General features: G+C 42.1%; 1 protein-coding gene across 1 annotated transcript in view; it reads right to left on the bottom strand.

The window, feature by feature from the left end:
- Positions 1 to 781: 781 nt before the first annotated feature.
- OGDHL (oxoglutarate dehydrogenase like) overlaps positions 782 to 17755 on the bottom strand; it is an 88826-nt gene continuing 71852 nt past the window's right edge. Inside the window, exons 16-20 of the mRNA XM_029912004.1 lie at positions 12064 to 12242; positions 8112 to 8183; positions 2957 to 3082; positions 1520 to 1592; positions 782 to 888 (exon numbers count right to left, since the gene is read on the bottom strand). Coding sequence (XP_029767864.1) covers positions 782 to 888; positions 1520 to 1592; positions 2957 to 3082; positions 8112 to 8183; positions 12064 to 12242 — 557 coding nt within the window. The remainder of the gene's footprint in view (positions 889 to 1519; positions 1593 to 2956; positions 3083 to 8111; positions 8184 to 12063; positions 12243 to 17755) is intronic.

Below are 17755 nucleotides of genomic sequence, written 5' to 3'. Positions count from 1 at the left end.
CTTTGCAATATCGATTCCACATATTCGATTTAAGTAAAATCGAATTAACCTCGTAGTGTAGACATACCCTAAATGTGTCATTCATCTTGGGGAGTAAAACAGGCATAAATGCATGAAAGAAAAACTGATTTATGTCTGAATTATCCAGTCTGACTGAGAACCAGAGTTCATCATTAAAGATGACTCAGAATCAGTGCTTTATTGGGTCAGCTAGAGTTAGACTCCTCAGCCTTCACAGATATAAAAGAAAGTCATCTACAGCAGTAACACAAGTACATCTGAATTAGCAATTAACTAGGAGCTTTGGCCGCTATTGTGTGCTAACGTAAAATAGATGGGGAACCCAGGAAACTAAGAGTGGACAGCATATAAGGGAACCAGACCACAATTATTAATGAATCCTGAATTTCATTAGTGTGAGGTTTCCAGACTGACTAATTCTAAGGGCTACAACACAATCAAATCCAGGAAAATCCCTTTGATGATCAGCACTGCATTCATACAAAGGACACACTGTCTTTTCCTAGTGACAATCTCCTCAAGAAGAAGAGAATAGAACATAAAGTTGAAACCAAGCAAATACTAAATGGCAACAAATGCTTCATTAATTACCATGGAGGTTGGTGCAAATGACACAAAGGTTACAAATCTAAGCTCTAAGGAGATGAAAATCTGACCAATAATTCTTCCTTTAAACACAATACTAGAATACCAGTGTGTCCAAGGACTCAGCCTTAGGCAGAGGGCCCTGCTCTTTTGTTTACACTTCCTGATCACTCAGCTATTCTGCACCTCTGCATGTGCCACATTGGGTGGCAAATTCACACCCTCTTTCCTTTTTTCCTGGCTGCATGGAGATGGTGGGCTTGCCGCCATTGCTTCCTGGTGCTGTCCAGCACAAAGAGCAAAGGTTCAGACTGTCAAGCACTGACTTAACGTCTCACTTTTACTAGCTAGGATCTTGCTGTAGGTTAGCAGTGGGATAAGGCAGGCCCAGAACTGGGAGTGGAAGGAAGTGACAAGTCAATGGAACCAGTACCACTCCTGCGAAGGGAAGCAAGGGGGAATGATTTAAAACCATGGAGTTGTCAAAAGCAGTACAAAGAACATTTCAACTTTTTAAATGAAGACAAGTGATGAAAATGGATCCCTACAACCTTAGGAGGATGGGAAGATCCCTGCAGAGAGAAGAACGCCACCCTCCACCCCACCCTCCCGTTAAGAGAACAATTGGCCATGAGATATGCCACTATATACTGAAACTGAAGTCTAAGAATTCTCATTATTTGGATGCAGATTATTTTGGCACAGAATTATATTTCCAAATCCAGGCCAGATCTCTCTCACCCTTGCACACAGCAACTCCTAGGGAAGTCAGTCAATGAGAGGTGCATGCGAGCTGCTCAAAGTGAAGTTAGCTCTCTCTCTGGACTGGATACTCAGCATTCTGAATATATAGTTTGGCACGCTGACTGCATACAGATGCTTGTGAGTTCACAACATTTGTAACTTGACCTACCAGACACCATTTCGTCAAAACTGGATTTAGCTTCAGGATGTCTCAGCAGCGACTTGGGTGTAAAGATAATAAGCTGTAAAATACAGATTGTTACAATTCTCAGAAGCTGCTGCTTGATCCACTGCCTGCTGTACATACACAATATTATTCTTGACACACAAATGGATACTGCATGGGGTACTCTATCACAGATTCTTAATGGGGTTTGGGAATAAAATTAAACAGTGAAAAAAAATCTATATTTTTTTGAAACTTAGACACAAGGAATCTCTATGACTTGGATTTTCAAAAAGCCCCAGAGCAACCAGGCACCCAACTCCTACTGAATTCCCTAACTCCTTAGGGTCCTTTGAAAGTCCCAGCCTACATAACTATTGACCTCTGAGGACACAAAAAATTAGTGTGAATTATAAATTTTTGAGCTGGACTATGGTAGAGAACCATCAGAAAAACCTCTTGCACGTTTGTTTAATGATAAACATCCAACTAGTGTATTTTAGGCTTCAAATTGTATAGAATCCAAATTGCTTCAGAAACTTGCACTGAGATTCCTTAAAAACACTTGTGCTATTCAGTGCTCATGGGATGGCATCGAACAAAGCTTAAGTCACATTAGGATCTGGTGTAACTCAAGGCAATTGCCCTTGGAAAGGGTCTCATTCTTAGCACAAATCTTCCCAGACTGGAGAAGTAATTAGAGGTGTGCTAATTTGGCCTTAAACCTGAACTAGAGAGGAGGAGAATCTCAAAATGAATGAGTGCTTAGACAAGCCCTTTGTCAACTGGACCATAAGGGCATCAAAACTTAATTATATAGAGACTAGGTTCAACTTAATCTTTAATGCCTTGTCTGCATTGTGGTTTTAGCGACCAGTATAGCTATACCAAAGCAAATCCCTAATGCAGATGCAATGCAAAGATATGAATTGTGATATACTATACAGTTTACCCCAGTTGAAATGTGGACTACCCTGCACCAGAACAAGTCGTGATTTACATCAGAGCAGCACATTAGCTCTAAGTGTCTGTAAGAGTGACAAAAATCATTGCAGAGAAGGCTAATAAGAGCCTGTTTTGCAGAAGGTGGCCTCCTTTTGTGCACAAACACACACACTTTTCAAGCACTAGTACCTATGTCCGTAGGTGACAGAATTTACAAGCGCCATTTGAGCAACACCCAGGCATTAGTACTAAAAAAAGCATGTAGGTGGGCATCTGCATGGACAAAAGGAAGCTAGGCTGAAAACCAGGCCTTACAATTCTAGAAAGCAATGCTGAGATTTCATTAATCACGTCCTCAGTCTCCAATTTGAGTTTCATTGAGAAATACTAAAATGCACACATCTTCCATTCAGTCGTATGTTATATACAAACAAAACCCTGCATGCAAGTGGTTTAGTATTATAATTAGACAACAGTATCAATTAAGCTACTTACTGGTTTTCTGAATGGCAGCAAGATCTGTCTTCTGAGGACATGAAAATAATTGGCTGGAGTTGAACAATTCACCACAATCCAGTTGCATTCATAGAGCTGGGAAACTTCAAAGTCTGCACTGAACTCCTAATAAAGACAATAAAGACATCAGAAAAGCTGCCTCCTTTCTCTTCCTCCAAACTCTGCCCCCAATTCACTTTTTTAGGCTCCAATATGTTATGCATTTTGGGGCACAAGAAAAGAACTATAGTAACCTTGGACGCACTTACCACTACCAGTGAGTAAAACTGCAAACTCTCCATTCTTGAACTTCAAGATTGGTCTCCCACATTTACCTGATCAAGATCTCGGCAGGCTTTGGATCATAATCACTATGTACACCAAACCCTAAAGGCAAGAAAACCAGCATGCTCCCATTTCCTACTCCCTATAGTCCCCTTTCCTGAAAGCCTCATCAGTAGATCTCTTTTCTTAATGTTTTGTTGTATATAGATAAGTGCCCCAGCAACTCAATATCGTCTCTTTCTCAAGTCAAACTTTCTCCCGAGCTTTACTTCACCTCAAAATGTATCTTTAAAGCAATGGTTCTTAACCTGGGGTGTGAGATGCCCTTTCTGGGGGTGCGAGACATGCACAGGCATGTAAGTACACCTACTTTGTTTCATCAAACCTATGTATTTATTAACATTTATTATTATAATTTTTTAATGATTACTGTATTCTTAATTTTACTGCGATATATATATATATAATTCTCTCTCTTTCATTCTATAGTTATGATATATCTAGGTTTAAAGAACTGACCTACTTCAATGATTTTTGATAAGGGGGGCAAGAACATATTTTGAGAACCAAGGGGGGGGGGTGCAGGCTGCAGTAAAGGTTAAGAACCACTGCTCTAATGGGACAGTCAAGTAGGAAAACAAAATCACACTTGGATCTGAAAATGTTGTACCTATTATTGTTACAAATCATGCGTATGATTATTCTAACAGAAAGACTAGAGCGTATAAAAACCTACCTCTACCATGGTGCCTACAGATATCTGGTAACAACATGTAGGCAGGTGATGAACTGTGATCATGGAGATTGCTACTAGTCAGCTTATTACATCTACCAATTGTGCACACAGCTAACCCATACTAAAACATCCTATTATTATCCGTGCAGCTGAAAGTGCCATTAAGGTTTCCCATAACTTTTTATAAGACCCTATTTTCAGTTGTTTAGAATTTTGCCAAACTTTAACAGTTTGTGCTAAATGTTTCCATGCTGGGCGTCTGCCTCAGGCTGATTGAGTTATTTATTTATTTTAGTTTCAGCCAAAACAGTTGAGCCATTCCTAAGAAAGAAACTAGGGGAAAATGTTTTCCCCATGTTAAAAAATGCTGGCAACCTTTCTTTTGAACAGCTCAAGTGCCTGTATGCTGTGGAGCGGGGACTTCATATTTGGTAGGAGGGTGGCCTTTGTTTAAGGGATGCTAGTCCTGTAAAAATTTGCCAAATTTGCCAAGATACAAGCTTTTGAAAAGAAAAAAAAATTATCAGTTTACACATGCTTGTCTTTAGCATTTAGCAGCCAAAATTAGCAATTTGGCAGCCAAAATGTCAGAGGATTCCATCCTCACAGAGTGTGCTCCATTCCCTCACAGCTCCTTATCTGACCAGACTGCATGCACCATCCCCACATAGTGACTGAGCATGCTCTACCCCAGGGCCACAAGGGCAAAGCCAGACTTTCCCTATAACTGCTGCTCCCAGCATGAGTGGGGCTGAGCACTGGAAAAAAGTTACCTAACTTTCCATAACTGCTGTTCTTCAAAGTGCGTTACACATGTCTATTCCACTGTAGGTACGTGTGCGCCTCATGCACAGTTGTTGGAGATTTTCCCCTCAACAGTACTCGCTGGAGCAACATCAGCACCCTCTGGTGCCTTGCGCCACTGCAGGTATCAAGGACTACACTGCCCTGACCCCTCTCAGTTCCTTCCTACCAGAAAGGCTCAGAGGGGGGAAGGAGGGTGGGTCATGGCTTGCCCATGTGCAAAACATCTCAAAGAACAATAGTTACAGAAAGGCTGGTAATAGTTTTTTCTTCACGTGATAGCACAGGTCCATTCCACTGTAGGTGATTCAGAAGCCGTTTGAACTCTAGGTGGGCTCGGAGTCTACAGCGAGGGGCCTTCATATGGGAAATCTTGAATGGTTTATTGCACCTCCAAGGGAAGACCTGAATACTGCAACTAAGATGCACACTGCATAATGATGGAGGAAGCCATAGCTCAAGCTGTGCGGTTTGCCGCATCCAGGCTTGCTTGCAATGCTGTTCTGGCAACTAATTTGTCCTCCACCACCATAACAGTGAACTCCTGCTTTGCTTCATCAGGAAGCTTGTCTTTGAACTTCAGGACATTATCCCACCAGCTGAAATCGTAGCAACCCAGCAGAGTCTGCTGGTTCGCAACACTAAGCTGTACAAATCCTGTGGAGTAAAGTTCCCTGCTGAACAGATCTAGCTTGTTTGCTTCTTTCCCTTTCAGAGCAGAGGCTTGGGGTCCCTGTCTTGCTTTTTCATTAGCCACAGTGACTATGAGGGAGCCTTGAGAAGGGTGGCTATAGGGACATATCTTTTCTCCACCCTTTTAGCAGTGGAAGGCAGAGAAGATGGCATCTTCTGCCATAAAACCATGACTGGTTCCAGGATAGCCTCATTAATAGGGAGAACTACCATAGTGGGTCCTGCAGAGGCTAAAACATCCATGAGCTTGCGAGATCTTTCCAGCACCTCTTCTGGTTGGATATCCAGAGCTACAGCAACCCTCCTCAACAAGTCTTAATGACTCTGAAATCATTGGGGGCGAAGAGGGGGAAATAGTCTCAGTCACTACCGCCTCATCAGGTGACAAGCAGCAGCTAAGAGTTGTTGAGGAGGTCCCTCCTCCAATTCCTCCACAGGAGAGTCCTGAGAGCACTTTCCCCTGCACGGTATCGGTACTGGATGAGGAAAAATGGTGACCTTGCTGCAGATGCTCCCAGCACCTAACCAATGTAGAAAGGCAGGAAGATAGAGGAGAGGCTCTCCAATGTGGAGGGAAACCCCGAGGGATCCAAAAGGGCCACTGATATGGAGGGGGGACCCAGCTATGTGAAGGCAATTGGCCCATACCATGGTGGGCAGGCACTCCACTGGGGCTGCTGAGCACTGTCAGGTTGAGTCACAAATGATCCCATCTCAGAGTCCTCTTCCTCAGACCACGGGGAGCTGACCCCATCGGTACCAGGGAGACCATGCTGTTCAGGAATCTCCCCAATAGCAGGATTGGAAGTGCTCACTCCCACAGTCCCGGTTCCAGTCCCAGAGCACAGTTCATGTCTTCTACAGTTGTGGCACCTTTTCTGTAGGGTTCCATCCAGAGAGGAGCCAGTGATGATCTCACTGATACCCCATCTCCAAACCCATGTGTAGTGACATGAGGCACCAGTAGGAGCTCATGCTGCCCCACTGGGTACTGCTGAGGGGGAAATCTCTGACAACTGTGCACGAGGCACACGCCCCCAACCTCTCACAGTTCAGCTAAGGTAGCATGGAGGAAACTGACTTCAATGCAGAGAGGGATAAGAGCCATACTGTGGGGGATGGAAAAGACTTGACAGACACAAGGATTCTGGGGATGGGGGAAGAAGACACTCAAACTGATTGGTAAAAAAGACTGGGAGCTGGAACAGGAGGGGAGGCTGGGATTAACGGAGCAAGGAGATTGGGACTGGCTGGGGAGGATGCTGGGACTGAGAACTAGAACATGTGGGAAGCAAGGACCTGCTCAGGCCAGGAGACTGGGCCTGGGAGCCAGGTGGAGAGGCTGCAACAGCTTAGGCAAGGCGACTAACTGAGAGCTGGTGAGGAAAACAAGGGGGTAGTGGGGATGACCCTGACTTTGGATGGGGAATTGGAAGGCAGGAAAGACTATCATAATGCACATTCTGGCATTTTCTAACTTCTGAGTGCCTGACTCTGCAATCTTAATAATGTTCTTTTAACATATGTTTTTTGTGAGTAATTATTGTTAACTCATCCTAACATTCCCAGCCTATATTTTTTTGTCATCCACCTGTTATGCTTTGATTTAGACAATAAGCTCTTTGGGCTGGGAGCTGGTCATTTACTCTGTACAGCACGTCCTGGTCTATAACTGTGGCTCCTGGGCACTACAGGATTGCAAATAATAATTTTCAGTTTGCTTACTATGTACATTCGGCAGTGCTGAATATATAATCAGTCAATTTTCCCTGTTTGGGTGGGTCTTTCACACACAAAGCAGAGACAATAATCATTTTAAAAAAATGAAGAGAATGGGGCTGTAAAACCATAAAAACTGGAATACAGCTGCAGAGCAGCTGTATCTAGCACCCAAGACTACTTTAGCCTATTTTTTTTAACTGGCTGAATTTTAAGTCTATGTTTAATAGTTGACCTTGGAGAAGGGGAATATCTAGTGGATCTTTAGAATTACAGTTTAGCTGAAAAAAATATCTTGATCAACCTTTAAAGCACTTATATTATTCAAATATAGTAATAAAAAAAATGTATAGGATTAAAAAAAACCACTGAGAACTGATCACCTAAACATAACATCACACACACTCAGTGCAGATATTTTTACACTGCATCTGCATTCTGAAGTTCCCAGCTGGATGGTTTGCTCTGTTACAAGAACATTGGGTTTTAGTGCCATCTGATCTTCCTTGGAAATGTGTTACAGACACTGACTTGTGGTACATCCAGCTATATAAAACTGAAGAGTTACTGTCCCCTAGGAACACCCATAAAGAAATAATACTACCAGAGACAAATTATATCTGACCTCAGCTTTCAAATGAAATGCAGACTAGACTAGTCATCTTTATTATTTTTATCAAATGAGCTGAAAGTTAGAGCAAATATTTGAGCTAAACATTAAAATACACCAACTAGCGGTCTTAAAAGGTGACTTCCAATCCTGCAGGAAAATATTCAAGCTGTTGGGGGAAGACAAGTGCTGGTTGGTGGCAATAAATTAATTTCTCAAGCAATAAACCCAACAAAACCTGGTTTAAAATAAGTCTCTGAAAAGCCCAGAGCAGGAAAAAGGACATTGCTGTTGACAAATCTACTTACTGGATAAGCGTCGGAATCATCATTGCTCATCTGCAGAAACCTCTCCGGCCTGGCTGAAGAATGCTCTGGACCCTGGTAATCACATCATTTAAAACAAAACCAACAACAGTTTAGATGTCTTTCTAGATCACTCACTGCACAAGTGCTTCCTGTCAGCCTAATCATCATGGAGCAGCCTTGATACAGGCTGCTCACCCCACCCTCCCTGCAGAGGATAAATGCTGTAACAATGACAATCAGAGAAGAGGGAAAGCTTTGAAGAGGGTAACATGGTGGTGCCCCTGAGTAAAGGAGCTGTGATCCTGAGTATCCATCCAATCAGATGGAGATGGGTTACATAGAACTCCAATGTCACTACCACTAATTAAAGGTTAAATACTCAATGTGGTTGTGCAAGGTGATGCAAGAGACCGAGTGCTTGGGGCACTTAGCCATCCTGCCAATCCAGGACAGAATGGTGCAAGATGAGGTTAGGTGGTGTGGTGCAGATCTGTGATCATTTAAAAATGAGCAGCACACATTCACAAGCCAGTAGGTCTTGCACGCTTGAGACCAGGACCGGCTCCAGCTTTTTATCCGCCCCAAGTGGCGAAGAGAATAATAAAAAAAAAAAAGCTCTACCGTGCCGCTTCATTCTTTGGCGGCAATTCGGCGGCCGGTCCTTCCCTCCGAGAGGGACTCAGGGACCCGCTGCCGAAGACCCAGACGTGCCACCCATTTCCATGGGCCACCCCAAGCACCAGCTTGCTGCGCTGGTGCCTGGAGCCGGCCCTGCTTGAGACCATGGATCACCTGCTAAGGCAGAAGCTGGGTCCTCCAATTATTTATGTCTTGAGCACTAGGTTACAGTCCTACCCTACAGCAGCATGAGTGTGTATGGAGGAGAAGGGAACTTCTCTCTTCTCCCACTAGCACACCAGTTTGACATAAGACAGGATGCTCTAGATGGGTATATGTACTTTGGCCAATTCCCTGCAGAGTCACTGGTAACCCATGTTAGGTTGAGTAAAGTTTAACTGGCATAGCTAAGCCAATTACTCCATAAAACCTTTTTATAGGAATTTTATGTTCTGCTATAGTTAAAATATCTATCACTCAGACAGTGCTTTTCACTAAATCTCAAGGCACTTTACTGAAGTGGGTAAGCATAATTGGTCCCCATTTTACAATGGGGAAACAGGAACACAGGTCACAGAGTAAGTTAGTGGTAGGGAATGGAACAGAACCCATTGTCTCCCGACTCCCACTCTTCTCCCTTATTAATAAGGTTGGAGAGAGTTAATTGCAATCAGCAAAATAATATGGTGTGTGGTTTTATTTATTGCTGATGCTGGGTGTCATTGTTTGTAAGGGTGACAAATATTTATGATTAAGAAGGGCTTTCATACCAGAGAAAACCATAAGGTATCTCATCCTAGAGATATAACTGCATTTAACCTTTCAACTCGTATGTTAGTTAATTCCACTTACAAACCAGGGCTCACTCCCTTACGCACCACCTTCTGTTTGTTACTGCACTGATGTCACAATGGGAAATCCCAGAGAACACCACAGTGATGGCTTTGACTTTGTCTACACTGGAACCTGAACGACAAAACTTTTATCATTCAGGGGTACGAAAAAAACCCACCCCGAATGACAAAAGTTTTGCCGACAAAAAGCGCCAGTGTGAACAGTGCTTTGTCAGCACGAGAGCTTTCCTGCCAGCAAGGTTACCGCTGCTCATTGGGGTGGAAGTTTTTTGTCAGCAGGAGAGCTTTCTCCTTCCAACAAACAGCGGCTACACTGCACGCCTTTTAGTGGCACTGCTGTAATGGCACGGCTGTGTCTCTAAAAGGTGCGTAGTGTAGACATAGCCTTAGAAACTGTTGCTAAAAGAACAGGGGAAAGTGATGTGTACTGCTTGACTCCTCCCTGTTGTACCGGCAGAGCGAGCCCCTAACAAAACACTCAGTATCTGCCCTAGGCACAAAAGGAACACTAAGATGGAGCAGCTAGCATATCTGTGTTCTGTATAACTTCTCTTGCAAACTGGCCTCAGTTTTGTGGTGCAAACTTGTCTTCTCATTAGTGGATGAGAACCATAAAGCCACACAGTTCTGGCACATTGTGAGTCTAATATTGTTAGTACCACTCCTGTTGCCATCTATTCATGTGCTGCAAATCATAATTCTTACACACACACACACGGAGCAACCTCCTCCTATTTTAAAAACATTTAAAATGGTTTACAAATGAATGTAGTATTCAATAAACATGCTGAATTCACTGCACTGGAAACAGAAGTGATCTACAGAGGAGACAGCAAAGATGCAAGCTTCCCCTCGTCCCCCCCCCGAAGCTTCAGTGATAATCCTCAAACCAGACTCCGCTCATTGTCTATGTTTAATTTCTTTGCTGAAACTGCTAACAAGACTGTCAGTTACTGGAGGGGGGGCGGGGTAGGGGGAAGGTTTCAGACCCCCTGTCCAACAGGACCTGTACAGAATCCATTAGCTAGTTGCACATGAGCCACCAAGGAGCTATCAGTCAGCGAAGTCCTTCAATCACAACCAGCCAGGCTGTATGTTAGCTAGCGACCTAGACGTGAAAGGAGTCCCATCCCATTACCAATACCTCGCCAAACCATCCTGTCCCTAACAGATTTCATGCTGGAGTCTTTGTTTTTTTGCTTTTGAAGAGTCCTTAGGTTCCATCTTGGGCATGATCTTACAGTCCTTACTCAAACAAAGCTGAATTCACTAGGATATTTGTCAACAGGACTGTGCTCTTGTATAAACAGAAAATCCATACAGAAAATCACCCAATGGGCACGAACCAACAGCAGTGTGCAAGGAAAGGTTATAATTGCATGGAATTAAATGTATAGAAACAGAATAGGAACAAGAAGAAATGCCTTTATGTACACTTAAAGTGAATGAAAGAGAACATTTACAGCTATGGCAACCACATCAGTATCATGTATTTGTTAACAGAAATACTGTAAACATACATTAAATAATACACTGAGTGTCAGTGCATTCTAAAAGGAAATAACTATTTCAAATAACACAGAGCAGAATGTTTATGTCACTTTTAAAAATAATTTAAAAGATGCCTGAAAGTGATCCTACTGCTAAATCCAACTTCAGAACAGAGGAAAGTTACATGCAGAGTTTATATAGATCTGGTTCCAGACCTTTCGTGGCTAGCTCACTAGGAGTTACTGAGAAGAGAAGTGGGCAGCCATTCAAAGGGGCTCTCTCCCTAAAAGAGCAGATTTCTTATTTCCTCCAAGTCATCCAAATCATCAACATTTTTAAAAGAATGTATTTGTTTGCAAGCTGCATAAAAACCCCTTGGAACAATGTTCTAACTTAAAAGTAAAGTTTATACGGGTAAAACACATGTATCTGAGGTTTGTTTCATGTCATCATAAAATAAAGTGAAACAAGTGTTGTAAAAACCTATTGAAATTTTAACTGTACCCGAGAATCCCAAGCCGCCTCCTTTATACTTTGCTCTTTCTAGGAACTTTTCATTTTAAGTTAATTTTTCATAACCACAAAGCTCTAATGAAGAAAAAATAATTTTTTTGCATTGACACACGTTGTATTGACCAAATAAGTCTTTCAAATAGTAGGGGAACAATGGCAGATACCTCTGCAAAATAACCCATTCGGAGGAGGGCACAAGGAGAGGGAGACTGAATGTTCAGAAATATAGCAATGCTGTTTTCCTTTTGTTCTCGTTCTTGGCCAATTGTCAAAACTGGTCACTGCAAGCACATTTATTTTTGAGATAGAAGAACAGTCTAACGTATGTCAGCAATAAACTCTTTTTTTTTCATAAAAGTTATAAGATCCTGAAACTGCATTTGTACGCTGCAAAAAAGGAATAAAAGGTTCTGTAGTTTCTATTCTACTACTTTATGTCAAAGCACATTTATTGTTCCAATCAGTGAAAGCCTTACCATTCCTTCCATTCCATGTGGCAAAAGCAGCACAATCCCATTGTGTCGAACCCACTTAGCCTGTCCTGAGCTGATAAACTGGTCTATTATGCACTGTGCAGTGTTGTGGAAGTCACCAAACTGCGCTTCCCAGCACACCAGAGCATTGGGACTTGCCATGGCAAAGCCAAGTTCAAAACCTAAAAACAAACAGGTAGAAAGAAAAAGGAAAAGATCCTGATTAGAATTATATTCTGTTTTCCATAATCTAAGACACCACCTTTCTATTGCAACTAATTAAATAAAAGAGAGCAGAATATGTATCAAGAATGTTTACTCATGAAGTGCAACAGTGTTTTCAATAGGACCACTTCTGCTAGAAGGATTAGCAGACATTTGTTTATACATATAGGATCCAATCCCTGCAAACTCTTCCTTACGCTAGTAGTCCCAGTCAACAACATCATGTGGAAACTTCAGTTTCCATGAAAAAGTTAAGGTATTAACACTATTTTTTTCTCCTGGTAGTAAACATTTTTATACACAAATCTAGATAGAAGCCACCCTTTTAATAAAAGTAACTATAAATATATTTATAGTTAATATTTAGGGTTCAGTTCAACAAACTATTTGTCCACCTTCTGCATTACGCAAGCCTGCACAATGCTATGAATGTGCCTGTACATTTATACAGGTGCTGGTTGGAATCATTTGCTGTGGCTGGTCTTTTATATCTGTAAACTGGATCTTTCTAGGATCTTTTAATATACATTTTATTTACCAAATTGTGACTGGATAATGTGGTGAATGGCACTTTGGAAATGCTTATTTATTGAATAAGCATTTGGCTGTTAACAGTCATTCCCCGTTTCCTTTCCTTGGTTACAGAATCCTATCCTACACGTTCTTGTCCTGTGTAACTTTAAGCTAATGCCTAAATTTTCAGAACATTTCAAGAGATTCTAAAGATGTGATTATTACTACAAAGCCAACGGGATCTGCAAATCCGTGGATAATTCCTTAGGTGTGCAAAACTGAGCAAAGAAAATAAAAAGTTTTAGACAAGTTATTGGAGGCAATGCAGCAAAAGTGCTCTCTCCTCAGAGATAAGAGGCTAAAACCTTCCTCAAGAGTCATGCCCCTCTGCGTTCTTCACTGACATCTGTCCCAATACTGTGGTGAGGGGAGCAGGCATGGGGAGCACTTCTACTGCGGAGAGGGTATCTCTGCTTAAGCTAATGCAAACAGGAGAATCGCTGCAGGTTTCCAGGAGGATAAGCAGGAGAGAACGGTTCTCTCCCTAGCTCCTCCCATCCAGCAGAGCCAGAACTCCACAGGGTCCATGGGACTGGGATAAGAAAGGGAGGGAGCATGCTGCAAAGTCTCTGCTTTCCTTCTTTTTGGACATCTCAGCTCAGATGCACCTGATCTGGGGCACTTCCAATCACTGTTCCCTCCGCTGTAGTGAAGTCCAAGGTAGGCAGGGAACACTGAGTTGCACAAAGGCCACATGACTTTGCCATCAGGTCAGCAAGTCAGTAACAGGGCTGGGACTAGAGCCAAGGTTTCCCTAGTTTCATGCTATACCCACTAGACAACACTGCCTCTCTATACTCAAACAAATGTAAACATGGATTCTGAATACAGACTCAAGTTTTACCCAGGTATTCAGAAAGATCATGGTTAAATGCAGTGGGAAGCACACAAACTGACAGCTGTCTGATTTTCAGTATAAATTACATTTTGCACACTTTGGAATGTAACAGGCCAGAATGCTTGTTGCCTGTTCCTAAAATCTGTCATGTTCCAAACCCAACAGTATCCTCACAACAGGCAATGTGGGCATCACTTAGTAGATGCAGAACAAATGCCTGCTCTTGTTGGAAGAGATCTGTGGCAGTGCTGTAAAGCCCCAATTCTACTGCAGGGACTGGGGTGATAATGACTGCAAAAGACAAAAAACAAACAAAAAGTTATTAGAATACAAACCAGCTACTGTAATTCACGCTCAGCAGCTGTGCTAAGACACATTAATTGCAAACTGCTAGAGTATTTACATCTGCTACAGGGCTTTGTTGTGCAGCTTTAAAATGCAAGATTTCAAGCAGAGTCAGAGTTCATGAAAATGCAGTTAAATACAAGGCATGTAATAATCGTCTCCTTTTAATGACCTATCTTAACTTCAAGATATTTCCCCCTACTTATGTCCCACAGTTAATGGCTTATTTGTGAAAATCCACCCCCAACCCTCCCCCCGCCATCCCAGTGCTCCCACTTACATGGGTCATAAGACTAGTGAGAGCACAAATATTCCTACAGCAATGGAGAATGACACCACATGGGCCTAAATTGCAATACAAGGTGAAGACAGTGGTTATGACAGACAGACCACTCTGCTTAGTCAAAGGGTAAAATTGAACATTTAAAGCACAGTTCCACAGTATGGAGGGTGTGAAGCTGCAGTGCCTCAGAGGGAGCTACTGGAGGCACTGTACCACAGCTTCTTCAGAGGCCCCAGAAAGTGTGGGCCTGAGACTCTTTTGCTGCATCCTTTGATGGGGGCAGTATGTGCTCTAGCCTGGGCAGATCCAACTCTACTCCATGTGTAAAGGGGTAGGAAGCCAATGGAAACTCTGTATCCGTTATCTTTAGGCAGACTAATATCACAGGCAGTGCTAGCCTCAGGAGTGCAAGCACTAGATTAATGTCTGGGTCCCATGCAGGGGTTGAAGGCTCTGTGCGCCCTCTACTCCCATTCACACCTGCAGACTGGCCAGGTACAACTTGACTCCAAGTTATTTTCAACAATTTCACATTTAACTGTACTTGTGTTGCACTTGCCCACTGGCAGCCAACCATAAAAACCAATTGCATCTTAAAATACCGAACACCTACAGCAATTAAAAACCAAGAAGTTAAATTCTACCCTCTGTTTCACCACGGCAAAGCTGGGCCACTTCAGTGGAGCTACTATGGATTTACAGGGCTATAACTGACAAAGAATATGGTTCACTATCTTTAGAGAGGACATCTGTAAGAGTTGTTTGCTTATGCTGAAGTCATACATTTAAATTTTAAACAGAGTCTAAGCATTTATCTTCAGATAATGGTAGTGTAATATGAAAGAGCCATCCCATCCAACACATACCAAATAGAGCAGCAGATTGGTATAGTCAGTCTCTGCTGTCCAAAGGTTTTATTAGAAAATTCTTTGGACATGTACACTTACCATTGCTCAGACACAAAGACCTGAGAAGAAACCAACTGAAAACATGACAGTTTGGTGTGAATTCTGTTCCTTGTACAGATACACTCTCTCTGCAACCTAATTACCCTCAGAGACATGGTGGGTGAGGTAATATCTTTTATTGGACCAACTTCTGTTGGAGAGAGAGAAGCTTTCGAGCCACTCAGAGTTCAGGTCACTGACCTAAGGAAAAATTCTGTGTAGCTCATAAGCTTGTTTCTTTCACCAACAGAAGTTAGTCCAATAAAAGATATGACCTCACCCACCTTGTCTCTCTAATATCCTGGGACCAACACGGCTACACAATTCCACTGCATACCTAATTACATAGTGAGATTTGAAAAGTGAGAGTGCATCTTTTTCCTGTGAGATCTGTCTATATTGATCCCTGCTTTCTTGTTAGTTTATCAATAAAAAATCCTCACCCCACCCCTTTTTGCCTCATTTTGTCCCCTTTTGTTTTTTTCCTAAGTTTGCTGCATGTTACACGGAGACCAACAAAGGTCATTCTACAATGTAGCCTGCATGCGCCCAGCAGAAAGCAAGCACATCCACTCAAGTTACAGAAAACCTAAATTCATTCCCAAATCTGGATCTTCCCCACTACCACCAGCTTCTGCCATGTTACTAGTGCACAATCCCATTTAAAAAAAACCAAAGATGCAGAGCCAAACCAATTCAAATTTGGAGGCTCTGTGTGTGTGTGTGTGTGTGTGTGTGTGTGTGTGTGTGTGTGTGTGTAAATCTGGTGTGTTAGTTTGACTCCTCTACACTTACAGTTGATCTAAAATATTGGACAAGAGTAAGTGATTGAACTGGTATAACATAAAATTTATGGGTTAGATTTTCAAAGGCACAAAAAGCAGATAGATGCCTAACTCCTGTTGAAAGTCAATGGGCACTGGGCGCCTAACTGCCCTTTAACCTCTGAAAAATCTTCCCCTAAAAACACTGCACATGGGTAAAATCCAGGAGCAATTTTTCTTTAACAAGCAATATTAGTTAAGCAAGTGAGAGACCTATAGGGAAGACATGAAATAAACATACAAAGAAACCTTTGCAATCACGATTTCTGGCTATGATCAAACTTCTTATATCTTTAATTAGAAAAGTTTTAGGAACTCTGCAACTCATGTTGACTGATGGAGACCAACTTGGCATCTTGATATTCTCTGCACACAGTAGGCTACTGCTTCAAACCCATCAGCAAGTGCTCAGTGACAGGCTTCATGTACTTGTCATTTGTGATTTACACCATGGTGACTGGGGGCCCTCCAGGAGCATCTCTCCTATGGGAATTTATTGGATATGCGGATTGCTTCACAGAGTGCTGTGATATAGAAATCAGGCAAAGCATACCTACACCATTGGGGGAGGAAAAAGGGTTTTAGTCGCACTAAAACGTTGAGTCTCTGATACTCTTCTGTGTCAAGAACTAGATTAGGATTTAAAATAAAAGGAAACCAAAAACACTACAGTTAAGAGCCAGATGAGAGCAGCATGTTGCACTTACAGTATAGGACTATTTAATTTTTAAAGTCATCAGCACATGGCTATGAACTTGGCCCTGTAGGACCAATATAGGATTAACCTCCACTGAAACAAAACCTTTCCCTTTTGTTTAGCTTTTATTCTGTTTTTTTATCTTCCCATTTACACTGCTCTGCGTCAATTTCCTACTTATCTCTTTTTAGACCATAAAGTCCTAGAGAAATCAAGGGACTGCAAGAATACATTAATGATATTACAGAAGCACCTACAGGCCCAAACCAAATTTGAAGTCCCATCATGCTAGGCGCTGTACATACACATACTAAGAGACAATTCCTTCGTGAAAGAGTTTAAAATCTAAATTGACAAAACAGGCAAAGGATGGGAGTGGGGGAAATCTCCACTTTACAGATTGAGAACTGAGATTACACAGGTAAAAGATGATGAGACTTGCCCAAGGTCAAACAGGTCATTTATGCTGAGTTGGGTTTTGAACCTAGATTGCCCGAGTCCCAGCGCAGTGCTTTAATCACAAGAACATCCTCTTGCCATATTTCACCTGATTTTTTGAAAGTTACAGTTAAAAATACATAAACCAAAGATATTTATGTCTAAACCTTTAATGGCCACTGCTGCAATCTGAAAGTCTGTCCTTCCACCTGGGAGGACAAGTATATACTCCTCTGGAATGATGATGAATGTGTAGAACAACTTGAATATGTCAATTACAGGGAAAATGAATCCTTTTATACATGAATATATATTCTTTGTATCCACTTTTGGAAAGTGACTTTTTATGCACAGTTCCTATTGAAATTCTATTCCAGATGTTTGGACCCATCTTGATGAAAGAAAGTTGATGAACCACTATGTCCCTGTGGTGCTGAACTCTGTGAACGGCCCATCCATGACTCCAACAGATGCTCCTTGTTCTTTTCTTGCCAAAAGAAGGCTAAAGCCTCAGAAGGACTGGCC

This window comes from Terrapene carolina, unplaced genomic scaffold (assembly GCF_002925995.2).
Source record: "Terrapene carolina triunguis isolate 2854851 unplaced genomic scaffold, T_m_triunguis-2.0 Scaffold146, whole genome shotgun sequence".
Lineage (NCBI taxonomy): Eukaryota > Metazoa > Chordata > Testudines > Emydidae > Terrapene > Terrapene triunguis.
This window is presented reverse-complemented; position numbering and strand designations above follow the sequence as displayed.